This window comes from Gobius niger (genome assembly GCF_951799975.1).
Source record: "Gobius niger genome assembly, chromosome: 11".
Classification (NCBI taxonomy): Eukaryota; Metazoa; Chordata; class Actinopteri; order Gobiiformes; family Gobiidae; genus Gobius; species Gobius niger.
The window spans coordinates 22,198,936-22,214,105 of record NC_136862.1 but is presented as its reverse complement, the minus strand read 5'-3'; the positions used below and the strand labels follow the sequence as shown (position 1 = coordinate 22,214,105).

Here is a 15,170-nt window from a genome sequence, read left to right as displayed (position 1 = left end):
AACAGCTACATATATGGTGACTGAATAATGTCTTTTTGACGTCATACTCACAAAATAACTTCACCTGCTGTTCATTTATGTGGCGGAGAAGATAAACTTTGTGTCAGGTCCATCATATAATTACAGAAATATTAACCATAAATTAAATTAAGCATTTGCATTGTGAATCATATGCCCTCTATTTCCATTTAAGGCTCTTTGAAGTGCAGTCTCTCTAAATTCTCTGGTTATTTTCTGGCAATGAGGCAACATGAATAACTAAAATACAGTTTTATTGTAACCAATTATACAAATTTTGCCTTCTTGTATTCTTCAAACCTAAAAACACTTGAGTTAGGTCACTATATAGTCATGTGGTGTCCTTATCTTGTGCAGAGACCTTCCTCCTGACTTTGCATGTTGCTATTAACTCTGATGACCCTTTACCCCAGAGCCATGCATGAACTTAGTTGCCCTTTACCTTTGACATCCAAGATATGTCTAAATTAATCCAGTTTATCATCTCAATTATCTGCATTAATCCACTTAATAAGGTGTTGAATGTGAGATATAACTTCCTTTTTTTTTGCTATTTAAAGTTACGTCCTCCCCATTTCCTTTGTGGCTCATGACTTTTATTCCAATGCCAACTTTGAATCGCAAGGCTGTCTTACTTCTCAGTTTCCAAGAAGCCCCTTTTACTAACGTGTGACGTGATGTCGAATAGTGCCCAAAAATCCGTGAGTTTAACAGGAAATGTGGACTCTTTTTTGTTTTCCTTTTGACATCCCACATCAAACAGTGCAGGTTGTGTATTGTGTGAGTGCAGCAGAGCAGGTGGAGGACAGCGTCATTCACACAGTGGTGTCAAGGCCAAAAATCAGACGGAGGAGCAAGATCTGGGACTGGGTGACCACCTGAGTTTGTTGGGAATACATACCAGAAACAACATGGGCCGCTTGCGTATTGAGAAGAACTGGTATGGAGGTCATGTACGCCGAAGTAAAATGACATACGTTTGAAAAGGTGCTTTGGAACTGAGGTGGAGACCAGGCCGGAGTTCTATGTTTTGCCTTTAACCATTACAATGACTGCACATGGGCTAAATAAGGCAAATAAATAAATCCTCCAGCGGGATGTGACAAATACATGTTCATCAAAGGTATATTAGATATTTGACCTGATGTACAAGAATCTCTGTAACTACTGGACCTATTCACTAGAACATGTGCAAAAGGACTCAAAACATTGTATGTGATAATGTAACAATTATGTTACAACTGATGATGCGTCTTTGAGATGTATTGATGAAACTTATTATATTTTATTTTAATAATTATAATAATTCACATGTTGTTGACATTTGGTGCATATAAGATTATCAAGCTCATGATATTACGGGTCAGTATTACCATGTGTCAATAGGGCTCCATTGTAACCTCTTAACCCCTGCCTTAACCGAGGGCATTTTCTCCACTTTGGTTTAACCCAAATCTGAAAGCTTTTGGACTGGACAAGTTACAGCCTATAGGCCAGAGTAATGCCTCATTTGAAAGTACAAAACTACAAAAAAAACTACAAAACTGATCTAAACAGATCTTGTCCCTTGCATTGTTGCTGTGTTGTCGTCACTTTTGCCACTATTTTGTTCAGTTTTTGCTGCACTTTCATTGGTTTTGTCACTTTCTGGTTGCTTTTTTGTGTTTTTTTGTGTGTGTTTTTGACACATTTTTGCCACTTTTCTTCTTGAGTTTTTATCACATTTTGCTGCACTTTCGTCACTTTTTTGGGTCACATTTGCCACTTTTTCGTTGCATTTTCATCTTGGTTTTCTTCTCGTTTTTGTTGCTATTTTGATGCTTTTTTCAAGAAGCTTTTAGGTAAAGCCAAACTGTAGATAATGTGCTCGGTTCAGGTGGGGGTTAAGAGGTTAAAGGGCACATAGTCATTTCAGATTCATGATAATACACATTTAATGAATGACAAAATCCTTTCAAATGAAATACCATAATTGTGATTGAGCATGACAATAGTGACATCACGTGGTCTAATTTAAAAGCAGGCAACCAGATGTCGCCTATACACAATATCTGTCATTAGGCTCTTACATGATGAGGCAAGTCTTTGGAAAATGAAGCATGTTTGAATGTACATGTGAGTCACATGTTGGGTGTGACGTATTACAAAAATAAATTGCTTTGTTCAGCAACTAAGCAATATAACATATCACTGAGACAAAATACAGGAATATATTAGTCATTACAATTCAAGTAACTCAAGGTATACGAGCATTTCAATGTATAACTGTGGAGATAATATGTCAGTTATTCTGTTTATAACTAAGGACCGTATCAGCTGCCTGAGAATTGAACAATTTGTTTTGACTACGTATACAAGGGCTGTAACAACTATATAATGATATGTGAATGTCTAAATGCTTAAGGACTTGAGGGAGACATGGGAATAGCTCTGAATGCAGCATCGCCTCTCTGAATTTGTGCTCTCTTGATTGTTGCTTGTGTTAATAAATCTGGACATGATCCGTTACTCTCCGGGAGTTTTTTGGTCGTATTTTAAACTTCCACAGACTGAAAAAAGGCCAAACTCCCCTACAATAACATGCAACATGCAAAATCAAGTTGGACACTGGTGTATAAGATCTGCATTTACAAAACACAAGAGAATGGGGGAAAGTGAAGGGGAAAAAAAAAATCTCCTAATGCACTTTTGCTCTGTGGCATTTTTCTATATTCAGTTTACATTTTGCCAAAAGTAACTCAAAAGTAACTCAAAGTACTGTAACTCAGCTACATTTTTTTTAAACAGTAATATGTAATACAAACTTATTACATTTTTAAAGCTGTAATCACTAATATAAAATACATTACCATTTTTCAGTAACTTGCCCAGCACTGCCTGAGTTTCGATAGCCTATTCCTCACTTATTAGTATCGATATGTTGCTCGTTTGTGACGGTTGTTTCAGTTCTGCTGCCAGTTATGTTCGTAATGGGCGCTATTGTTTCCCAGATTACTGCCTTTGTTTCATATTTCTTTGGTAATCAGCAGCGATCACCGAACAGTTCTGAGTTCGAGATTTTCGCAAAAAAAAAAAAAAAAAAAAAGCAGAAACGTGTAACAGTTGTCTTTCCATTTATTTATGCAGTGGAACAGAGTATGCTACGTCCCTCGCGTGGCATTTCACAGTAGAAGAAACGGCAGGTGATTTGAGTTGTAATGAACAAGTCTGGGCAACCGTCTGTCCACTGCGCGCGTAAAGCTCGTTGTTTTGATGTCTCAGTCGGTGGAAACACAGTAGCCCGGTTTGTCACCTTGACACATTACAGCTGCCCAAAGGCCCACTTCACCAGCACCTTCCAATACACGTCCAGAGCTTTGTGCACAAACGATCAGCGCGCGCTCGGCTATAGAGATCTGTACCTGATGCGCACCGGGAGGCCGCGCGCTGCATGGAGAGGATGTTGACTAGACTTGGCTTCAAAGTGTGTCAAAAGGTGTCAGCGGAGCTTTTACCTGTCAGCAAATCTGGAATGGATCAAAAAAAAATATGGGCAAGTTAGGCAAAGTTAACCAACACGTGAGCTCAACACCGCCATGCAAGTTTGATGAAGAAACTGAAGCTACAGCTTTTAGAGCTTGCCTCTATGACATGGTTCCACCTTATGGAGCTCGTCCAGCCTAAATGGGCACGTTAATGCTTTCTCGTGGTCTGGGGGGGTGCACCACATCAAAGGCATGTATTTGTAAACATATGCAGGCGGTGGGTGCAGTGAGGGGGGGTTGATTGGCACCCGTCCCCCAAACCAGTATAAAAACCTGTGCATTCTGGTTAGTCTTCGGCAGGGCGGAGCAGGAGCTTTCGGATTAACTTTAAACGCGTTTGGGGAAAAGACATGGATCACAGACTGGATGATTTTACTGTGCCTGAGTTGAGCGCTTTTTACTGGTCCAGCACTTGTCTGGATCTCAACAACATCGATGATTACGCACACATCCCAAACAGAGGTGAGTCAACGATGTCTATTTCTTGCTTTTGTCTTAAAAATAAAATAAAAAAGAGAATAATAAAATTAACCCATCACCAATTTTCTGTCACTTTAGTACACAACCACGCGCCCTACGTTCGTCCAGACACTCAGCGACGAAGGAAGCGCACCACCTTCAGCAAAGCTCAGCTGACCGAGTTGGAGAGGGCCTTCTCCATTACGCAGTATCCAGACATCAAGACGAAGGAGTCCATAGCCTCTCTGACTGGTTTACCTGAGTCTAAAATCCAGGTAAGATTGAATTGTGGCTTGCTTAACCTCATGTTTTCTTTAATCAATACATCCATAGGCTAAAAAAAATATAATGTGTGTTTTATTTCTTCCCTGTAGGTCTGGTTTCAGAATCGTCGTGCCCGATATTTCAAGAGCAAGAAGCTCTCACGAGAGACCCCAAAGCCCAGCCCAGAATCCTTCCAGCCTCAGCACTGTCCCCCCAGTCCACCATTCGCCCAGGTCCCTAATTCGTCGCCCCAGAGCTTGTACCCGTCTCCCGGATACACTGCATCCAAAGTGCCCCACTCCAGCCAGCTCTCAGACATCCATGAGGCGCAGTCCCTGGATCAGGTCGGGTCACTGTACGGACAGAGCGAGGGCCATAGCCACATGGATGAGCTGGACGTGAGCGGCTTTTGCAGGGACGCATATTCCCTCCACAGTTCGCTGAGTGAGTGGGACGTCCCCGACGAGCTGGAGGCTTTTCTGGAGGCAGACCATCAACCCTGTCAGACCCACAGGAGGAATGCCAAGCCCGGGCTAAAGCAGAGCGCACTGCACCCGCCAAACGTGATCCACGGTGACAAACGCAACATAGAGGAGTCCGCGTCTGACCTTTCCGACCTCAACCTACAGGATCTGGGCGACTTCAACCTGTCTGATCTGGAAATCTCGGCAGCGATGATCGATTACCTTCTCAACTGAACTTTTACACAACAAACAGAGAAAAGTGTATATTTATAGCTTTCTTTTGTAATTAAATAATATTTATGCGGAGTTTTTGGTCTCATAAGTATCAAAATCTAAATATATGTAATTTGGATATCGTTATTTATCACAAAAATAAAAATATATTCTGATTAATATGAAACTGGATTGATGTTTAGTGCTCTCCCAGTGTGTCCCGCATTGTGCAGAACAGCACAACATTTACGACTCACATTCCACATCATGCAAATTGGAACCATGTACCGCATCAACTCTGCTGCTGCACAAACTTTACTTTCTTCCTCAGGCGCGGGGAGTGCGCTCGGCAGGATCCTCTGTGCTGTTTGTCCCCTCTCTTGCTCGCCTCCACAGCCGACTGTGACGCGTTAGATTGTCTCTGATTGGATACTCTACCCTAAAGCCCGCCTCTCTTGCTGGCGCTAGTCTATGCTGCAGACTCCAATGAAAACTTTCTCTCCGTGTTTTACAAATGTAATCGGGTTATTAAACTGTGGATCACGGATGAGGGTCTCCTTAGTTTAAAGTAGAACAGTTCAGTCTGGCTCAATTGTTTTGTTGTCACTGCTCCCCCCACATGAAGCGCTCCAAGCACATAATGGGTCTTTGGTCTTAAACTCTAGTGCTCCCCCTATCGTCACGTGGCGCCGTGGCTTAGATGGTTAAAGCGCCTGTCTAGTAAACAGGAGATCCTGGGTTCGAATCCCAGCGGTGCCTTTTCTTCCTGTTTGTGTTGATATCTTTTATTATATATCTTGATGCGGCGAAACCACCACGTGACACCAAGCTCACATCACAGTTTCGTGTTTCAGCTAAATCAGTAGATGTCGAACCGACCGTGTTCGAAAATGGATTCGTCCATAACATAGACATGATCATGTGCAGACGATAGATAGACAGACACGACAGCACAGGCGCTCGATAAATGAGAAGATTCCTCACCAGGAAAAGCATCATCGCGCCTCTTTGAGGTATTTTCTGCCAAAAAAACACCTTGTTGACGTGAAAGACGCACAGCTAGTCGATACCGACAACAAAACTGAAACAAATCACGAGTAGTTTGTCACCATTCATCAATATAAAAGTATACAAACAAACGCGCACATTTCAGGCGTTTGCCAACTTTTGCATAGGACCAAATCCGATGGAAACTCACGCACTAGCAGCATAAGCTGGCAAAAACATTGCAAAAAAAGCAAGCTAGCACAGGCCTACATACTGCATGTTTGTCTTAATTGACAATAGCCTTTTGCTCGTACACAAAGTAATTTAATAATGTACATACCGTAAAATGACGAATAACACATGAAATAATAACCAGATTATTCTCTACATTGTCCAGCAGATGGCGCTGCTCTCCCAGAAATATGTGGCCTTATTTTAGTGACTTCATATTTCATTATTAAATCAGTGAGGAGGTTTCCAAGATGTTAAACTAAATTCAACATATACTCATGGTTAGTCTGCAATATACAAAAACATATAAACTTGGGGAATAATATTTTTATTAACAGATTTTACACATAGATATCACTGTATTCCAAACATTAACTAATGAATTTCACCTCTACATTTTTATTTTGTGTGCTATATTCCGCTGATGTCCTGAAAAGTCGGCTATGTATCCAGTTTGATTACTCAACAGTCCATCTCTCATTTTTCAGCTCTGGAGGTGTCTGGCGTCTCTTCGTACTCACAGCCGAGCCAGTATTTTGCTATGGATCGTGGGTAAGGAGGACGCACGCTGTCCACACGTTTCCTCTTGAGGTCAACTCTGGTATATTTATCTACAAATAACAAGGAATAATAGTAACAACATGTTTAAAACGATCTCACAAACACATTTATACCTTTTTGGAAGAAGTAGACGCTCTGCACTGGCGTCGGCTTGGCTTGTTGTGGCTGAGGTTGGTGCACGTGTCTCAGGTTGCTGTAGTCTGTGTAATCAACATAATCTCCAAAATCAAAAAGGTCGTCAAAGATATCCTCAAAAGACACGTGGCGGGTCTTTCGCCTCTTTTTGAGCTTCCTCCTCCTGGTGCTGTGGCGCTTGGCCATGGTCACAGGGGAAGGAGATGGAGTCGGTTTTGGGGTGAATTTGACACGTCCCACCATGGCTGCATCTACGGGATAACTCAGGCCCACCCAGTCCCGGCTGATGAGGCGCGGGCCGGTCGGGGAACTGCTACTGACTGTGGATGGAGAGAGGAAATACTTTCGAATGCAGGAATCTGTTGTTTTAGTAATAGGGGTAAAATAAGAGGTGCACTACTGTGTGAAGGATGCAGACAGGTTGAAAAAACAACAACATTGAACCACAAAAACTTTACAATTCAAGAATATTTTTGTGCAACAGTGTGACAGCAATACAGGTGCCTTTACTGACATAAACGAGCTTTTGTCATGTAATGTTGTCCTTTAGAAATAAGGTGTTAACCATTTACTCCCCTCCTTAACCGAGTGCATTTTCTTCAGTTCAGTTTTACCCAAATCTAAAAGCTTACAGCCCAGTCTAACGCCTCATTTGAAAACTAAGACCTACAAAACTGATCTAAAGGGATCTTTTTCTTTGACACTTTTTCATTGCTTTTGGTCACTCTTTTGTTGCCTATTTTGGGGCTCTTTTTATTGTGTTTTTGACTCAGTGTGTGACTTTTTTGTGGCTTTTTTTTACTGCATTTTTTAGCACATTTTTGCCACTTTTTCCTATTTTTTGTCACTTTTTGTGTCTTTTTTTAATCTCATTTTGGTCCCATTTTGATCACTTTTTCATTGCATTTTCGCCTCTTTTTTATTTGTCGTTTTCATCCTCGTTTTCCTTTTGTTTTTGTCGCTCTTTAGACTCCTTTTTTCAAGAAGCTTTTAGATTTGGATACAGCCAAACTGGAGAAAACATCCTCGGTTCAGGTGGGGGTTAAGAGATTTTAATAAATCTTCCATATCTGAATAGAGACAGGCTTAACTCTTTCCTTATATTCTTTGAATAATCTACTTTCTACTGTTGAAGTTCAAATCTTGCTTTGTTCAGACTTAATAAATCAGGCTAGATGTTCGATAATGAAAAAATGAAGCCACACCTGACGGAAAAGTATACAGGCCCCTCAGCCCCCACCACCAATAACTAACTCACACACAGCTCTTTCAGACATAGTCCAGATTAAGAAGGATGAAGTGTCTTGCCCATGGAGACAACACTTGCACACTGATTGGAGCAACAGTCTGGATATTTGTGGGATAACGCCCTAATAATCAACATTTTGCATGATTTTGACATAGGCCTACTACACCAAAGTTAATCTGAATTCTTCCTTTGACCCAAAACAAACTATTTCTGAAAATGTAATCCCAAAATGTTGCAGCAAGTACTCATGAGTCTCACATGGGTTTCCGAAGAGATCACTGAGCATGTCTTCGAAGGTTTGGTCACAGAACAGATCGGTGTAACTCCGGAACAGAACCGAGGGAGACGAGCGCGTCATCTCCACACACTCTTGGTGAGTCGGCTGGTGCTTGAACTCGTACTGGTAATACTTGTTGTCTACAGACACAAAACAAAGGCAGAAAAGTTTTGAATTCTGATCATTATCCCATTGAAGCTTTTTTGTTTGATTTTTATTTACGTGAATGATCTTTGTTTTTGATGATCATTTTGTATTCCCCCTTTTTCCTTTAATAAATGTTTATGTAATATTTCATTCACATTTATTTTCTTACACATCTTATCTGTACATTTACTTTCTCTTTCCCCTGATAGAACTCAAGACAGTCACTTGTCCATTGAAGTACCTTTGAAGAAATAGGCCTTCTCTTTCCCTCGGCTGCTCGGAGCGGGGATGGCAAAGGCGGCGTCCATATCACTCGGGATCCCGTCAAAACCGACCGAAATGTCCCGCGGGTAATCCTCATCCAGGACGTCTCCATCGAACCTCCAAAACCTGTTCCCCTGTGGACACAACACACAGGTGAGACCACGACCTGTTCACTGTAATGTGGTTCAATGAATAGGCAGATGCTGATACCTTGAAAATATAAGTTTTCCCCTGGCAGTTGATTCTTGTGAATGCCGCATCAATGGGGCCGGGAATCCCCCAAACATCTTCGATTAATTTGGGATAGCCAGGAAGTACAGACTTGTCGTCAAGCTCAAAGAAATATTCACCTGAAACAGAATCAAGCAAAAATCTGTTAGGCTGCATGATTCTGGAAAAAGTGACTTTTCTCGATACCTCTGAATGCGTAGATTGACCCGTTCTTGAGTTGGAGAAAAGCGTCGAAAGGTCGCCCGCTGCAGGTGGTTGCGTTTGGCTCAGTGGCCTCTGTGGGACCCTGCGAGGTCGGGGCCATCACTGGAGCAGAGGGGACAGTGGGGACCGTGGGAGGGAGCGATGTGGGAGGGAACGATGTGGGAGGGAGCGACGCTTCAGCCGCCGTTGTCATGATCTCAGTCACATCTTCATCAAAAGTATCTCCTCGAGCTGAAGACAGAATGATAGTTGATAATAACTGAAGGGAAGCTAAACCTGACACCTGCAACAACATTGTAACATGCTCTGTTTTAACCTGCTAAGCCCTGGGTTTTAATATTTTTGTCTCAAAGCTCGGATCTTAGCGTTCGATGCACATTTGAGGCATCATTGCTCTTCAGTCTGTCACAGAGTGAAGAAGGAAGTCATGGAGATTCTGCTTTAGAACATTATACTTCTACTGAATGTAAGAATACAAGATTGAAGTAGTAGAAGTATTCCTTTGTAATGAGTGTAAACATTCTGTATCTATATAATTAAAATATTACTCTTATTCGACAAAAAAGCAAACCCTTGTCATTTTCCTCTAAGTCATGGTGCAGCAGGACTGATGTGGACAGATGTTACAGAAGAAGCTCATGAGGTTAATTTCTTCAATAGTTACCATAGTAACTATTTTCTTTAAAGTAGAAGTAGATCTACCACAGTCCTGTCCACATCTGTCATGGTCCACCATGATCCACCACAACTCAGAGGAACTAGGACAAACATGGCAGCATCAGATATAATTGAAACGGTTTTGTTGTTGTTTTTTGTAGAATGAAAGTAATTAATAATTAACTAATATTTAAATTATATACATTCAGGACTTTCACACTTTTTTGACCGACTTACGCATCAATCATGTCTTTGCTTTTTGTAATTGCAATAATAATTTTCCGTATATCTTATGTCTTTACTGCATATTTGAGTTTCAGAATATGATCTAACTCTTATAAGTTAGAAGTTTCTAAAGCAGAAGCTCCATGACTTCCTTCTTCACCTGTCGGTCTGTGACAGACCAAAGTGAGGCCTCAGCCTTTTTACAGAAAGCAAAGGCCACTCTGTATTTACCATCATGTTACTGTCACTCATGGTGTCTGACCTAAAGTCTAACTCTGAAGAAAGTCAATTCACATTTACATTGGGAAGGGCGCCCCCTTGTGTCTCCTTGTGGCAGCTTTATCAATCTGTACCTCTGATCTCATATGGCCTCGTCAGCAACTAATGATCTTTTAGCGGGGAGAGGCTTATTGTGACAGTGATCAGTGATTTTCAATTCTAAACTAATTCACAACACTAAACAACCCAGTGCAGATGACGGATTATTGAACTTTTGTCAACAATAGTGACAACGACTCCTCTTAATCATAGTTGTGGTGTTTATGATCATTCAGGTCTATTGCAAATTCCATTCTTTGCCTATGATACAGAAGAAAGGTCTCTCTGTGCATGTAGATTTCATAGAATATAAAAACATAATAACTCAAAATAGAGGTAAGAATACTGTTTTGGTACCTGCTGTTGCAGATTACTACAAAGTTACTAACCCAAAGAAAACGTATCCATAAAAAAGTGTTTTCTTAGCTTCTGTTGATGCCTATTGTTACGTGACTAACCCTTTTTGGGGCAAACAGTGTCGTAGTCGGGACAGCAGCTTCCGTAGTACGCACACATCGAGTCACACTGACATTTGGTCCCGGGGTTAAAGGAGCTACAGCGGCCCACACAGGATTCTGGGAAGAACCAGTTTGTTTGTCAAAAAGTGCAGGACAGAATGATACTCATGCAATAACAGGTTTAACAACATCACATGTGAATACGGACTGGATGAATAGTGTTACAGTGATTCTCAATTGGTGTGTCGCTAAATACTTTTGTACCTAAATCTCTTTATTATTAAATTACACTTTATTTGCATTGCGGCTTGTCGTGGTAGGTTGATGGTGGGTCTAAAAGCAACACCAATTGAGAACCACAGTTGTATTAAAGACATGGGTGCATTATATATTTTGGACATACGACTCAAATGAAATATAGCATGTTATAGATAAAATACAGTCATTTATAAAACTATTCAATTAGAAATAACTTCAGACACAAGCTTTTCTTAAAACACAATGTTCCTCCAGATAACCTCACAGTAATAACAAAAGTATTTCAGGGCAAACCATGTTACGATAGGACATGGAGTCTTACCTTCTGCTGCAAAGTTACCACTCGCCAACAGGACGATCCCAACCAGGACCACTGTTGGCTTCATTTTGATAATTAAAAATACCCAATAAAAACGCTGTTATTTATTTCCCTTTGTGTCTGGACTTGTTTCGCCGTCTGCAGTAAACAGCCCTGTGAGAGTGGCCCAGTTTGGAGCAGGACTGTGGGCAGAATATCAATAGATCATTTTGAAAAGGCACTGACCCCGAGGCGTTTGTGATCGGAGCGAACTCTGCAGCGATAATCATTAAACACTGTCCCAGATAAAAGCACTGCCCCCCAAAAACACCAATACCATTTTCAAGGTTTTAGTTGCTTTTAGTCACTTCATACTGTATTTATTTTCAGTAACACAAAATCAATATTTTGCACACAATGTGAATACATGAATGAACAGGAAAAAAGGAGATCATTTTGATGTCTTACACTTATTTGGCTCATGTGAATTCAAACGGTGCCAATAAAGTGAAATGTTTTGTAACTGTGTCAACAACAAAGAGGTTTGTCTTCGAGTTAAGTTAATTTAAGTTGTACTTTTGGATCTATCTCACACTGGCTAAGCTACGGACTAGGATCTTTATTACCCCCATAAAGATGGGGTCAAATATTGTATGTGGTGATATTTGAAGTGAAACGTTTCAGAGCCCATAGAGTTCAGGAGTGTGATGTCATATCGCTAAGCATTGTGGGATTTGCAGCAATAATAAACAAATGGAGATTTTAAAAGTTAAAACACTGGAGTTATTGTTCACATTAAAACACTTGGACACCACAATGACTTAGATGTATTTAATACATTTCCATTGACTAACATTAGCTAAAAACAGTATAAAAAGTGGAGAAAAAAGCCGTGGAAAAGCTCCGTTAGCTGCTGAGTCACTGCTGGTAAATACATCTAACACACTGTGGTGTCCAAGTGTTTTAAAGTGCACAATAACTCCAGTGTTTTAACTTTTAAAATCTCCATTAGTTTATTATTGGTGCTAATCCCATGATGCTTAGCGGTATGACATCACATTCCCGAACTCTATACTGTTCTTAGCTAGTGTTGCTGTATGGAAAATGGATGCTAACAGCCACAAACATGGCGGATCTCCATGGTAACAGTGGATTTCCCCGAACTCTATATAACAATAACTCAATCTGTAATTTCAGAGGCAAAGGCCACAACTTCTTAAAGCCACTAAACCTAAAGTGTGACAGGACAGTATTTGATCAATAATAACTATTGAGATTATGCTTTTTGCAAGTATTTGGTATTTGTCAAGCACATCTTTATCACTGGCTTACACTTTGTTAGTAATGGAACACACTTTGGCTTAGCTGGTGCTGTTTTAAAGCGCTATACAAATAAATATTGATTGATGGATTGATTGATTGATTGATTGATTGATTGATTGATTGATTGATATAACAGCGAAAACTAATTGTCCATTAATTTCCCTTTCTGATCCTCCTCGTGAGCCACCGTAATCCCAACAAAAGAAATAAAACTGAAACCGCTCGGTGCATGTGGCGGCAGTGACATTACTTTGCAATGGGAGGATTACGCTCAGCAAGAGATCGAGAGATGAGGGAGTTAATGGGAGGTGTCGCTGCAAAGCTAAGAATGGCCACTGGAGAAAATCCAAAGATCACTCAAAGATGCGCAATCGGCTGGAAACATAACTCCAGGTATGTTTTTGGTGAGAGAACAACATTGTAACATGGTAGAAAGCTCTAGATAAAACCTACCCTTTAAAACAACTGCCATAATCAACTTTTATGTAGAAAAACTTGAATATCCATATAAATTTAGCAATAAATCTGCATTTGCTATTAAAACAAATGGTAAAAATGAAAAGAAATGGTTCATAATCTTTTGACACCAGGGCTTCCTCGTCAGTCACATTTACAGCGGTTTTTATCTTTTATCTTTACCTTTAACAGAGGTCACATATACTTCAGAAGCACGAAGAAAAGAACTTTGGTACAGCGCAGTTACGGCCTCAGCATGAAGCCAATGGAAACTTGTTCATCTGGAAAAATTGTGTAGATTGACATTAGCTGTGACTTTGTTAAAAACATTTTCTTACAAACACTTAAACATTCAGCTTCTCTTCTTTTCTATTTTCTCTCTTGTAGTAAAGGTTCTGCCTCTGTGTGCTTGTCCAGTGTAGCAACTGTCGCATTAGCAAAACAACCTTCTCTCTTTATGGGTTTGGGATGAGCAGTCAGTCCTGTGAGTCCTGTGAATCCACACACCTTTATTACAGGTCTATAGTGTTTTATCTACTGTAGACTGATTGTACAGTTGTTTTATGGCATTTGTGACCGATTGAAGTGGATAATTCACAGACCTCGTCCTCATTTGTGGGGTTGAACAATTTTACTGCAAGATTTTGAAATTATTGTTTTTGTAACCAGTTGATTTCACGGTGCATTTTAAGAAGAACAGAACTCCCCATTTCATCACTCTAATGGAAGAATGGTATAATTGCACAATTTTACCAAATGACAAAGGCAAATGGAAACATTGTTTATCTCATTGCTTATACCATAAGGTTTCCAAAAATATGTAGTTTTCATACCATGAAAATCTAAACATAGTGAACCGGACTAGTGTGAGTGATTCCCTTTTTGCGTCCATTATATATTCTTTGATTTATTTGGACCAATTTTTGTGCATTTAGTCCAAGTTTTTATTTTGATGTTGAAAAGTGTTAATATTTTTTGTTTTGTGTTAAAATTTTAATTTAGTTTAAGTCCTTTGATGAAAATGTCTTCTAGTTTTAGTCTACATTCTACAGTCGATAATAATGTCATGTAAATGTTGTCAACTTTTTTATTCATATTGTATTCAAACAAGTTGAATATTATTGTTTTTGCTTAATGGAGCTTCTCCCACGTAAACAAAACACAGACCTGTTCTTTAGGCACTGGAATTAATGATAATTTCAAATTATTTGTCGACGAAAACGTTTTTGTCATATCCTCATCATGACCACAAGCTGCTGCTAACCACAAGCACGATTGTATTTACTGTAAAAAACTTGCTATTGTGATGTACACTTTTTTTTAAAGGAGGCCTAATAATATCTGAATATATGATTACACATTGTATCTGTCTTAATGTAGGTCAACATCCTAACTATACAAACTGCACCAGAATGCCCTCTCTTTGTGTCGCCTTCTCACTCCGTGGACACATGGTCTGTTAAACCTTTGAGCTTTAAATCACAGGAGCGTAATGCAACAGTCTCAGAGGCGGCCATAAAACGGGAGCTTTTTATGAATGTGGAAAAAAACAACCCTGTGAGGTAAACGTTACGCTGTTGTCTCTATGTAATATGTAATATAATTACGTAATATTTAGATTAAAGAGTTAAGATCTTACACAAAAGTGTCAATATATGAAAGTAGCAAGTAGTAGCTTATTTGGGCTGTAATGCAGGAACTGGCCCCTATATGACTTACAGGTCAAGGAGCTTTTGTTTGTGATTAATATGGTTTTATGGATTTATTGATGTTATTTTTAGCTTCATCAAACCGGAAGAACTTGGACACAAACAAGGAAATTGCTCATTATAACTTACCGCTCGCTAATTAATGCTAGAGGAATTTTTTTGGATGCTTAACATGACAAGTTTATCCAATATAACAGACACAAACACCCAAACATTAGTGAAAGTTGTCAAATTACAAAT

General features: G+C 39.9%; 1 protein-coding gene across 1 annotated transcript; it reads right to left on the bottom strand.

Moving 5' to 3' along the window:
* Positions 1-6,478: 6,478 nt before the first annotated feature.
* Positions 6,479-11,650, bottom strand: vtnb (vitronectin b). Its single transcript, XM_079566577.1, has 8 exons — positions 11,467-11,650; positions 10,887-11,003; positions 9,211-9,459; positions 9,004-9,143; positions 8,771-8,927; positions 8,364-8,522; positions 6,835-7,176; positions 6,479-6,771 (listed from the first exon to the last, which is right to left on the bottom strand). The coding sequence occupies exons 1-8, from the start codon at positions 11,528-11,530 to the stop codon at positions 6,638-6,640; spliced, it is 1,362 nt and encodes a 453-aa protein (XP_079422703.1). The 5' UTR covers positions 11,531-11,650; the 3' UTR covers positions 6,479-6,637.
* Between the last annotated feature and the right edge of the window lie 3,520 nt (positions 11,651-15,170).